The following is a 13469-nucleotide window of genomic DNA, read 5'->3' as shown; positions in this document are numbered from 1 at the left end:
ACCTCTCCGCCCCCACCCCACTCCGGCCTATCACCCTCACCCTGACCTCCTTCCACCTATTGCATTTCCAACGCCCCTCCCCCAAGTCCCTCCTCCCTACCTTTTATCTTAGTCTGCTGGACACACTTTCCTCATTCCTAAAGAAGGGCTTATGCCCGAAACGTCGATTCTCCTGTTCCTTGGATGCTGCCTGACCTGCTGCGCTTTTCCAGCAACACATTTTCAGCTCTGATCTCCAGCATCTGCAGTCCTCACTTTCTCCCTGAGTTAACATATTGGCTAGCACTCGGACTTGATCATTCTAGTGGTGGTGTTTGATTCAAGAAACCATGTCAATATTTTTTGATTTATAACAAATAATAGTGCTTGATTATTAAGTAACAAAATAACTCCAGTATCATGATTTTCATATTTTAGGCTTTGTTTAGTTTCTGATACTAAGCCAAAATGGCACAAAAACACTGTATCTAATCTTGGCCCATTAGCAAACTGGAGAGATTTACAGATGTACAAAATCAGAGAAGGAAAGATGGAGGGGAGGAAGGATCAAGAACAAATTGGGAAATTTACAACAGGGTGGAAAATATTAGAGATTAGTTGAAAAAGAGATGATAGTGCATAACAAAAGGAGACAATCATGAAACAAGAGAAACAAACAAAAGATCTATAGAACATATACATAGGAAACCACCACCTCCTTTTTCCTTGCATTTACATCTCTTTTATCATTAAATCTTTCTTTCAGTCCCCTATCACAGATCATCCCTCTGTTCTTATCCCATTTCCTTGCTCGAAACTTGAATAAAATGTATTATGTCATGAGTTTTTCAGCTCTGCAAAAGATTATCAATCTGAAACATTAACTGTTTCTTTCTCCAAAGTTGTTGCTGACTTGGGTTTTCCAAAATTTTCTGTTTTTACTTCAGATTTCCAGCTTGTGCAGTATTTTGCATTTGCTCTTGTTTATGACATTACCAGTTGATCACTGGCAGAGGAAAAGACAACCCTCTGCTGCTAATATATGCATCTGATCTAAATTATTTCAGCAAATGTTTAGGAGCATCAAGCAGCATTGCTGCCAATTTTATTTTACATACTATAGATTTTAATTTTTGAGTTCAGCTTCAGTGAACTTGGCTTTCAAATGGAATCTGAAAACCAAATTAAGCGAAGTGCATATTTCTGTTTTGCGTTGAACAGGTATTCATCTGCTTTAATAATAATTCAACATGTCTGAGCAAATATAAGTTATTTATATTAATTTTCACATAAGTTGTTTCCAGTCACTCTACCTGAAACAGATACTTTTCTTGTTCGTCCAGCTGCTGTTGCAAGCTTTCTTTGTGTTGATTGACAAGGGCCAATTCTGTTACAATTTGTGCCATTGACTGCTGAAATAACTTCTGTTTTCCTGCAAACTGAAAATAAATAGCATTCAAAATCCATGTACAGAGTTCCAATAATGCTGCTTGTGATATTAAATATTACCCTCTAATGTTTCTGCAGAACTTGCAACTATAAATGATTGTATAGATTAAGATGGAATGCAGACTTAGATTTTTAAAAAGCATACTCATCGTGTTGCACTCCCTTAAATTAACACATATGTCCTAAATTTGTAGCACTTCAGTGATGACATGATTTAACTTTCCATTATTCACAGTTCTTATTTACAGATCAAATATAAATTCATTACTATAACAATATTTATATTGGCTCAATTAATCACGATGTGTGGTATTTGAGTCCAGTTTTAAGATTATTTTCTTAAATTAGTTGTAGATTAAACCCACAAATTTTGGTTTCAAAAACTTAGAAGTGTGCTCTAGATATTATTATTAACAAGGCACAGATTTGTACAGGGAGAAAACAACACATTAAAACATTGCTGAAAGCGAGTAAAAGAAAACTAATCTCTCTTCCTGTTGTGTGGCATTATGCCAGAGTAAGAACATGAACAATCTAGATCTGTCAAATCAGCTTAAAAACAGAGAATGAAACAACTCATATCTGCAGTGTCACCCTTAAGAATAGACACAAAAATATCAAGCTGCTTACTTCTTTATTTATAGCTTGTATTTCAAGTTCCTCAATACAATAAGCGGGATCATCTCTGATATTCTGGAACTCCCTGGAAGCCAGCCAATTCCTATGATTTTCCAAATATAAATCAAAATCTGTGAAAACACCAATTAAAATGAAATAGAAATGGTGTGCTTTCCAGTAGTATGATAAACTGTAATGTATAAAGAGAGGATCATTTAGTACAAATTTCTAGACCAACAAAAGAAGCATCTCTTCATTTTATTGTGGCGAATACTAACAGGAAGAGACAATAGGAGTTTTGTTAGTAAAATGTAAGAATATCACTGTAAGAATGCCAACAGTTCTTGGATTTACTAGATGTGGTTTACAGCTAATGTTCCATAACCCTGCAAGTTATTAATCTCGGATATATATTTGAGGAAGGTGCCTATCAAGAGAATTTTTTTTAGAGTATTATTAATAATTCTACATGGTGGCTAACAACATGAAGCGAGGTATTTTACTGTTTTCTATTGTAATTCCATCACATAATGATGGGAGTGCTGAGAACACCAAAAGCCAGGTATTTATATTTTTGACGTTTGATGGGTGCACAATGCTGAGAAAATTGCACTGGTGGCCAGTATACCTAAAGAGGTAAGGCATACAGACAACTATAAGCATGCATATAAGCACAAAATACTGGAATTCCCTCTCTAACATCAATGCAAGTGAATGTACAACATGGGAACTTCAAGAAGTTTCACCACCAGTTCTCAAGGGCAGTTTTAGATTAGATTCCCTCCATTTTTACAGCACGGCGAGGAGAGAAGGAGGAGTGAAGCAAGGGGCTGCCGGGAAGGGTAAGTTTTCCCACTTAAAAAGGCACCTACCTCGGGAGTCAGGCCTCCATTTTGACAGCACAGTGAGGAAAGAAGGAGGAATGAAGCGATGGCTGTTGGGGAAGGTAAGGGCTTAATTTATATTTGGGCAGTGGCTAAACCCGAGATATTACACGTGTAGTATCTCCCTCCCGCCTTTCCTCTAACCGGAAGAAAAAGACTCAGTAAGTTTTTTCTTTATCTTTCTTTTTCATATATTTAAGTGCACTGTTTAGTTTTAGTTAGTTCAATAAAGCTACGTTTACAATGGCAGAGGACCTCAGACCCGTGGCATGTGCCTCTTGCTTGATGTGCGAGCTTAGGAATGTGTCTGACTTTCCTGACTGTTCCACTTGCAAGAAGTGTGTCCAGCTGCAGCTCATGTTTGACCGCATGATGGCTCTGGAGCTGCAGATGGACTCACTGTGGAGTATCCGCGATGCTGAGGAAGTCGTGGATAGCACGTTTAGTGAACTGGTCATACCACAGATTAGAATTGCTGAGGGAGACAGTGAATGGGTCACCAAAAGACAGAAAAAGAGTAGGAAGGCAGTGCAGGTGTCCCCTGCAGTTATCTCCCTCCAAAACAGGTATATCGTTTTGGATACTGTTGGAGGAGAAGGCTCACCAGGGGAGGGTAGTAGTTGCCACCGTGGCGGGCTCTACTGTTCAGAAGGGCTGGAAAAAGACTCGAAGGGCCATAGTCAGAGGGGATTCTATTGTAAGGGGAGTAGATAGGCGGTTCTGTGGCCGAAAAAGGGACTCCCAGATGGCATGATGGGTTGGGGTGTCACCGATCGGCTGCAGAGCATTCTAAAAGGGGAGGATGAACAGCCAGTTGTCTTGGTGCATATAGGCACCAACGCTATAAGTAGAAATGAGATGAGGTCCTGAAAGAAGAATTCAGGGGGCTAGGAGAGAAGTTAAAGAGGAGGACCTCAAAGGTAGTGATCTCGGGATTACTACCACCTGCTAACCAGCATAGAAATGAAAAAATAGGCAGGATGAACACGTGGCTTGAGAGATAGTGTAGGAGAGAGGGATTCAGATTTGTTGGACATTGGGACCAGTTCTGGGGAAGGTGGGACTATTACAAAATGGACGGTCTACATCTGAACCAGACCGGAACCAATGTCCTTGGGGGAGTTTTTGCTACTGCTGTTGGGGAGGTTTTAAACTAATGTGGCAGGGGGCTGAGAACCAGAAGAGAAAACAAGTAGGCAGCGAGATGGAGACTGGAAACTGTAAGAATTGTGAAGATAGCATAAATAAAGGGAAGTGTAGGCAGAGAGCAGATGAGCGAAAAAAAAATGGTGGCATCTACTTTAATGCCAGGAGTATATGGCAGATGAACTTAGGTCTTGGATTGGTGCCTGGGAGTATGATGTTATTGCAATCACAGAGACTTGGTTGAAGGGAGGGCATGATGATTGGCAATTAAATGTTCCAGGATATAGACACTTCAGGCAGGACAGTAAAAGGGGGGGTGGAGTTGAATTGCTGGTCAGGAATGATATCGCGGCTATGCTAAAGGAGCACATTATGGAGATCTTGGGTAGTGAGGCATTATGGATGGAGCTGACAAATAAGAAGGGTGCAGTTACATTGTTTGGGGCTGTATTACAGGCCTCCCAACAGTGAGTGTGAGGTAGAAGAACAAATAGGTGAACAGATTATGGAAAGATGTAGAGGCAATAGAGTAGTGGTAATGGGAGATTTTAATTTTCCCAACATTGACTGGGATACACTTAACGTCAGAGGTCTGGATGGGGCAGAATTTGTAAGAAGCATACAGGAGAGTCTTCTAGAACAGCATGTAAATAGTCCGACGAGGGAAGGGGCCATATTGGACCTGATACTGGGGAACGAGCCAAGACAGGTGGTAGAAGTTGCGGTGGGGGATTTCTTTGGGAACAGTGACCACAATTCTGTAAGTTTTAGAATACTCGTAGATAAAGATGAGAGTGGTCCTAAGGGAAGAGTACTAAACTGGGCCAAGGATAATTATATCAAAATTAGGCAGGAGCTTGGAAATGTGGATTGGACACAGCTATTTGAAGGAAGTCGACATTTGAGATGTGGGAGGCTTTCAAAGATAGGTAAAGATAGTGCAGGATAGGCATGTCCTGTTGAAGGCAAAGGATAGGAAGGGCAAGATTCGTGAACTTTGGATGACAGGAGAAATTGTACGACTAGCCAAGAGAAAAAGCGAAGCGTACATAAGGTCTAGGCAGCTAAGAACATAACAGGCCCTGGAGGAATATCGGAAGAGTATGACAAGTCTTAAACGAGGAATCAAGCGGGCTAAAAGGGGTCATGAAATAGCTTTAGCGAGCAGAATTAAGGAGAATCCCAAAGCATTTTATTCTTATATAAGCAGTAAGCGGGTAACTAGAGAAAGGATTGGGTCCACTAAAGGATAACGAAGGAAAGCTACGTGTCGAACCTGAGCGAATGGGTGAGATTCTGAATGATTATTTTGCATCAGTGTTCAATGAGGAGAGGAACATGATGAATGTTGAGATTAGAGATAAAAGTTTGATTAGTCTGGATCACATTGACATAAATAGGGAAGAAGTGTTGGGTAGGCTTGAGGTTATCCAGGATTGGATGGGATCTATCCCAGGTTGCTGACGGAGGTGAGAGAGGAAATAGCTGGGGCCCTGATAGATATCTTTGTGGCATCCTTAAATACAGAGTGAGGTGCTGGAGGACTGGAGGTTTGTTCATGTTGTTTCCCTATACAAGAAGGGAATAGGGATATTCCGGGTAACTACAGACCAGTGAACCTGATGTCAGTGGTGGAAAAGTTGCTGGAGAAGGTACTGAGGGATAGGATCTATTTATATTTAGAAAAGAATGGGCTTATCGGTGATAGGCAACATGGTTTTGTGCGGGGGAGATCGTGCCTTACCAACTTAATAGAGTTCTTCAAGGAAGTGACCAAGTTGATAGATGAAGGAAGGGCTGTTGAGGTCATATACATGGACTTTAGTAAGGCACTTGATAAGTTTCCCATGGTAGACTAATGGAGAAAGTGAAATCATATGGTGTGCAGGGTGTTCTAGCTAGGTGGGTAAAGAACTGGTTGAGTAACAGGAGACAGAGAGTAGTAGTTGAAGGGAGTTTCTCGAAATGGAGAAAGGTGACCAGTGGTGTTCCACAGGGGTCAGTGTTGGGGCCACTGTTGTTTGTAATACACATAAATGATCTGGAAAAGGGCACTGTTGGTATGATCAGCAAGTTTGCAGATGACACGAAGATTGATGGAGTAGCAGAAAGCATAAGGGACTGTCAGAGAATACAGGAGGAGAAAGATAGACTGGAGAGTTGGGCAGAAAAATGGCAGATGGTTTTCAATCTAGACAAATGTGAGGTGATGCATTTAGGCAAAACTAATTCTAGAGCGAATTATACAATGAACAGAAGAGCCTTGGGAAAAGTTGATGGGCAGAGAGATCTGGGAGTGCAGGTCCATTGTACCCTGAAGGTTGCTGCACAGGTGGATAGAGTGGTCAAGAAGGCATAAAGTATGCTCGCTTTCATTGGACTGGGTATTGAGTATAAGAGCTGGCAAGTCACGTTGAAATTGTACAAGACACTGGTTCAGCCACATTTAGAATACGGTGTACAGTTCTGGTCACCACATTACCAAAAGGATGTGGACGCTTTGGAGAGGTTGCAGAGAAGGTTTACGAGGGTGTTGCCTGGTATGGAAGGTATTAACTATGAAGACAGGTTGAGTAGGTTAGGTTTATTTTCATTAGAAAAAAGGAGATTGAGGGGGGACCTGATTGGGGTTTACAAAAGCATGAAGGGTATAGACAGGGTGGATAGAGACAAGCTTTTTCCCAGGGTGAAGGATTCAATAAGGAGAGGTCACTCTTTCAAGGTGACAGGTGGAAAGTTTAAGGGGGATACATGCGGCAAGTACTTCACACAGAGGGTGGTGGGCATTTGGAACGCGTTGCCAGCAGAAGTGGTAGAGGCAGGCACGGTAGATTCATTTAAGATGGACCGATGCATGAGTAGGTGGGGAGCAGAAGGATACAGATGCTTAGGAATTGGGCGACAGGTTTAGACAGTTGATTTGGGTTGGCTCAGGCTTGGAGGGCTGAAGGGCCTGTTCCTGGGCTGTAAATTTTCTTTGTTCTTCTTTGTATGAAAACAGGTTCTTTGGCCCAACAAGTCCACACCAACCCTCCGAAGAGTAACCACCCAGACCCATTCCCCCACCAATAATCACCCCTGATTAATGCACCTAATACTGTGGGCAATTTAACATGGCCAATTCACCTGATCTGCACGTCTTTGGATTGTGGGAGGAAACTGGAGCACCCGGAGGAACCCATGCAGACATGGAGAGAATGTGCAAACTCCACACAGACAATTGCCCAAGGTGGAATCAAATCCAGATCCCTGGCTCTGTGAGGCAGCAGTACTAATCACTGAGCCATCGTGTGATGATCACTAAATATTAACATCACTAGCTATGTTCACACTGATCAATACAAAATGGTGGTTATAATCTTTAAAGGCATTCAATAAAAAGAGAAACACTCAATACATAGGCTAACTGACCTTCAAAAACACTGTTCTGAACTTGCATAAGCTGATGTTGAAGCTGTTTTGTGGCCTCAATACATGAAAGTAAATGAACCTGTAAAGCAAAAACAAAAACAGAAAGCTTAAACAAATTTAAAAACCCTTGGAATAAGAACATCAGAAGATCAATTAATACCTCAATAATGATTTTGCAGTATTAATAACAATGAAGATGGCAAGTGTTCACTTTCATTATTCCTTTCAAAGTAATAATAACAACATCTGGAATCCACTCGTAGTTAAAAGCAAAATCTATAACTTACTCAGCTTAATGTCATTACTGTACCAGAATACCTGGATATCTTGATTTAATGGAAGATTCAAACTAAATGTTGGGGCAGGCAAAGTTAACACAGCAGAGACCAATTTGGGGTCATCACCACAGACTGCCAAATATAGGTAAATATGATATCAGCTCTTCAGCAGGTATGATGGGTTGGACTGAAGGGTCTGTTTCCGTGCTGTACATCTCTACGACTAAGAGTGTAGAATATATCAGCTTTGTGTCTGCAACAATCATAAGAAGCAGTAATAATTTAGAACTATAGAATCCATAGAAATGTTATGGCATAGAAAGATGCCATTCAGCCCATCATATCTGAGCTGATCAGAAGGGAAAACTACCTACCCATTCTAACCTCACCTTCCAGCAACTGGTTCATAGCTTTGCGGGTTATAGCACTTAATTTATAGTCCTTTTTCATATAGACTTATGTAATAGAAATTTATTTTTGGAAATTCATGATAAAATCTTGATGATATCTTGAAATTTATCTTGCAGCATTATATACTTCCAGCAACCAGTACTTAACGCAATAAAAGTTTGATGAACACCTATAAATTTTCTAACTAGATTACTCATGAAATAAAAGTTCAGATCTTCCCATCAGTGGTGCAGCAAAAGAGTCTGCTGCTGACTATGATTTAATGTTCCCACTTGTCTTTTTAGGCTGAAGCCTTTGGACGTTGCAATCCAATTCAAATCCAGTAATGACTGGGATCAGGAGGCCTACCGGTAGAGTATAACTGAAGTTAATCCACATTCCCCATTTTTCTCATGAACTGAAGACATGCCCCATAAGGTCTCTCTTCAGCTCATTGATTGGCAATGTTTTAAAATGTACTTGTCCTTAAAATTGAAAAGAATCATTTGTATTATATAATTAATGAATAGCATAAGCAGAAAATCTTCTTGGTCATCCTTCACAGCAAAGATGACCGTTCATTATAGGCTTCCAGTGGGTAGGTAGAAGCAAAAGAAAAACCATTAGAAAGGTGCAAAGCACAGATTTATTTGAAGAAACAATATTGAGGAAGATGATAACTGACCGACTGTTCGATGATGACAAACAATTTACTTGTTATTATAAGAATATATAAATTGGCTTGATTATTTTCCTCCTGCCTTGCGCCTCCCTCTCTCTCATTCTTAAATCATTCTTGCGTACAAGAATAGTTGATCTATATTTGTTTTTATGTAAAATTCATCAATAAAAAAGGTAAAGTGATCAGCAAGACGTGATGCAGTTGAAGGCTTCAATAAATATTAAAAGTACTTAAATTATTTAGTATGTTTCATTGTTTCTAAATGTTGAGATAAGTTTGGGTCCTGGCATGGAGTGCTAATACCACTTTTCATGGCACTTGTTTGATATCAGAATTAAATTCCTACACAGTAAATTTCCAATAAAAATGGTTGGAGCGGTTGAATATTGAAAGTTAATATTGAAATTTGTTCTAAAAAACTGAATTAATTCCTCAGTAAATACAACTATCCCATTATACAACCTTCATTAAACTGTCAATGTTAAAAACTATCCAAAAATACAAGTATCATAGATCCTTGCCTATTATAACAACCATACAACAAACCAATCACAACTTAAAGTAAAGCATGAAGTAACCACAATTTTAGAAATATAAACATCTGCAGTGTGGCAAATATGAAAAGAGTTTTTGGTATACACTTCAATCAATCAGTCATTGCCATACTACTCCTCAGTAAAATAAAATGATTCAACAAATAAAATTTTGAATCCAATATCTCAATATAGGAACTTTAAAAACCTTAATAGAAATCAGATAAATTAGATTAGATTCCCTACAGTGTGGAAACAGGCCCTTCGGCCCAACAAGTCCACACCGACCCTCCGAAGAGCAACCCACCCAGACCCATTTCCCTATATTTACTCCTGACTTATGCACCTAACACTACGGGCAATTTAGCATGGCCAATTCACCTGACCTGCACATCTTTGGACTGTGGGAGGAAACTGGAGCTCCCAGAGGAAACCCACGCAGACACGGGGAGAATATGCAAACTCCACACAGACAGTCACCCGAGGCTGGAATTGAACCTGGAACCTGGGACCCTGGTGCTGTGATAATGTATTGCAAGAGTTTGATCAGAACATGAAAAATACCAAATAACTGCAATAGCAAATGGTCAACAAAATGTAATGAAATCTTCAGTGAAAGCCATATGGGAACACCATATTCAACAGCAACTGGTCGACTTAAATGAAACCTATGATAACATAACCACCATAAAAGGAAAAAGGTACAGTGGGCTGGATCTTCATCTTTGAGGTGGGAAAAAGGAGTTGGGATTTTTCCTCGCTCACCCACCTACTTTGTGAGAAGTGTGCAACTGAGCTCTCAGCCAAGAATGCAGAACAAGGTTTAGCTGAGAGCCCAGCCACCCATTAGACTGTTGAAACAGCTGAGCCTGTGGGAAAACATTGCCTGATTGACAACTCCAGCCCTCTGACCTATGCTGTCAATTGCACAAATGTTTATTTCTACAAAATACATATCAAATATTTGCAGCATCTGCTATTGATACTGAAGGGGTCTGGATAATGGACAAATTTAATGTCCTGTGGTAAAAGCAGTTTCTTTTATAAAACAAGCAGGAATTTGCAAGTGAATGACAGGTTTTCATAAAACTATATAAACACTTCCAATTGTGACTAAAGGGTCCAATACAGTAGGCGAATGGGTATGGAAGTTTCATTACTCAACATGAAGGTTATAGACGTTCAGGTAGAGGGACATATAGAAGGCATGGGTATCATTTTTTTAAAACTTATCTTTCTCAAAGGTTCTGTAATCCAAACTATGATTCATTCCACCTCTTAAGGGCTGAGTGCCATGAATCCTTTAGCAGGTTTCTGACTCCATGAAGCAGAGGACTAAGCCATGCCTGTCTCTGCAATGGAACCGGTGAGGTCTAGTTGGCAGGATGCACTACCTGAACCAGATCACACTTAAAAAGTATGGAATTCACTACGCCAGAGGAAATAGACAGAATTTTAATTAGATACAGGTTAAAGGGTAAAGGGTAAAGGGGAGTGGTAAGGAAAGTGGATTTGAGGCCAAGGTTAGATCAGCTTTAATTGTATTAAATGGCAGAACAGGCTTGAGGGACTCCTGCTTCTAGTTGTTATGTAAATAGCACTGGTGAAAATCAGAAAACCCAGAAATGCAGAAGGGAATCCTGGAATAGGATCCCAGCCGCCATTTAGATTGGCGACTTCAACTTTGGTTGGGTCTGGTGTAAACGGCAGCAAAGCAGTGGAGGAGGGATGGCAGCGCAGGCACCGTTGGTAGTGATAAGCTGGTACATGACTGATGGACCCTCTAAGCTAAACTTTTTTTTCTTATTCTTAAGTTATTGAAAACGACACCAAATCATGGCAACAAATGAAAGCTTTTCACTATATTTTATTGTATTCTTACTATAAACACACGTCACTGTAAAAATCATTCATCATCCACTGAGTCTCCCTTATTCTAAGAAAATATGGCTCAATTGAACAATACCACATTAAATAACATATCACGTTACCACGTGAAACTGAAAAGAAATGGTATTATATCAAACTTCAAACAAAGTAAATAAGAATGAATCCCTGATTTTTAAAAACAAAGGAGGGCAATTAGCAGGATGGTGTGAGGTTAGCAAGCTCTTACTTCTTCTAGTTGCATAAGAAGGTTCTTTTGAAAAAAAGCCTACTAAAATGGATATTTCATTGGCAGCTGCTAAATAGAACTTTTGAGTCGAGCCAGAATGCACCCAAGCTCCTCACTGCTGCCAAATGTATTTGGAGATCTAAACCTGCCATATTGCAGATCAAAAGGTCCTAACACCTGTTACAAAAAGCCACAAGGAATGTCTGAAAAATACTCTGATCCAAGTTTGTGTTGAATATTTTTAGGCATATTTTAGGAGGCTGGCCCTTGAAATTGGGCTAGGTTATACTTGTTTCATGCCCTTTTCCAGGTGCAGCAAGGTCCAATTTCTACTCGCTCTGTACACTTATAAACATTAGTTCTGTAGTAAGGCTGTTGTAGCATGTAATGACTGTGGAAAATCTCCAATGCTTATTGGCATTGGCAAATCTTCCTATGTTCACAACAACTAGCATGGTTGCAATTGTGAGACATTTGGGTTCTTATTGGAATGGTTGGTTTGACTAATAGACTAAAAATGTATAGTGGAGCAGTTTTGTTATTGGTATGGACTTTGATTCTACTAGCGGCATTGCATCAAACAGACTACATACTTACTTTACTTCATGTAAACATGCTGCACAAATTAATTTAACATATTGTAGCCACATAGCATTACCAAAAACAAAAAGTATAGATGAACATCCTGTTTGTTTTATGTCATCTCTGTGTGGATTCTCTGTCTGCCTCCAAACAAAAAGTGCTATTTGCAACACTTGCATTTGCAGTCATTTCTGGTGGCTCTCAGAAATGGAATGCTTTCTTAATTTGGTTGGATGAAGTTCTTTCTCAGCCAGTATAGAGCACCAATATAGGTTAGCATTGCTTTGACAAAGATGATTTCCTTTCAGCCGATATATAAAAAAAGCTCAGTACCTTGCAAGATTATACACAACAAATTACCTTACAAAATGAATATGAAATGTCATGTATGTATAATTATATCAGTGTCACATATTTGTGTAAATAGAATGAAGTTAATCTAAGAACCAGTCTATATCATGGAATGTTTCTTTGAATTGCAATATCATAAGACTAATCACGGAGAAATCTGTTCCACAGAAACTTCACTTTTTGCTGTTAATTGTTATTACTTTGCTTTCCTGCCAATCTGAACTGAGGCCTGAGGCCACATTTCAAAAGGAACCACACTAAAGTCAATAGCCAGCTGTAACAAACAGCATGTTTCCACAGGTTATTACCGTCATATTTCATGCTAAGTCATTTTTAACATTTATGCGAACTACATCTACACATTAAAAATAAACAATGAAAGCATATTGATTGACCTTTTTCAATAATGCATGATTGTTTGCAAAATTATTTTAGAGGGTTTCTTTTCAACTGTTACTTACAAATAAATGCCAGAACAACACAGAACTACATAGTACAGCAGGGTCACATATAAATAATGAATAATCTATAACGAGAAAACAAATTGGTGTTTGTGACTCATTGACCATTGCTAATTATTTTGTCTTATCAAATGGCACGGGTGTTCTTGGCCAAACTTATCACCCAATGGTAATCATGTTCTGTACACATACCTTTCTAGCTATCTAACTAACAGTTAAGGATTTCATGGCTGGATTGTTTGACATGTAATTGACAAAACTCCGGAATAATTTTGAGCAATTTTTTTTGGAAACTCAATTTTTTTGGCTGCAGCCACACACACAAGAAAACAATTAATAAGTTTTCCATCAATCCAAATGAAATTAAAAAGATTACATCAATACTTTAATTTGACAATCATTTAACATTACAATGATTTAATACTTCATTAATGTAATAACATTCATAATGTTTTATTTATTCATGCAATGTTACACTTAAGTAACCCTAATATACAGGTTACAACATATTTATTAATTGTTCAATTGTGATAGAAACATGATTAATAACAAACTAGCTGAAAGATTGGACTATCAATTTCACAGATAT

At 39.1% G+C, this 13469-nt stretch overlaps 1 protein-coding gene across 1 annotated transcript in view; it reads right to left on the bottom strand.

The window, feature by feature from the left end:
• The window catches only part of LOC122561234, a 322916-nt gene that overhangs the window by 225972 nt on the left and 83475 nt on the right, over window positions 1–13469 (bottom strand). The window contains exons 10-12 of the mRNA XM_043712844.1: window positions 7488–7566; window positions 2059–2177; window positions 1293–1418 (exon numbers count right to left, since the gene is read on the bottom strand). Coding sequence (XP_043568779.1) covers window positions 1293–1418; window positions 2059–2177; window positions 7488–7566 — 324 coding nt within the window. The remainder of the gene's footprint in view (window positions 1–1292; window positions 1419–2058; window positions 2178–7487; window positions 7567–13469) is intronic.

This window comes from Chiloscyllium plagiosum, chromosome 22 (assembly GCF_004010195.1).
Source record: "Chiloscyllium plagiosum isolate BGI_BamShark_2017 chromosome 22, ASM401019v2, whole genome shotgun sequence".
In the NCBI taxonomy this organism is placed as follows: domain Eukaryota; kingdom Metazoa; phylum Chordata; class Chondrichthyes; order Orectolobiformes; family Hemiscylliidae; genus Chiloscyllium; species Chiloscyllium plagiosum.
The sequence above is the reverse complement of the archived record's forward strand: the minus strand, read 5'-3'. Positions and strand labels throughout refer to the sequence as shown.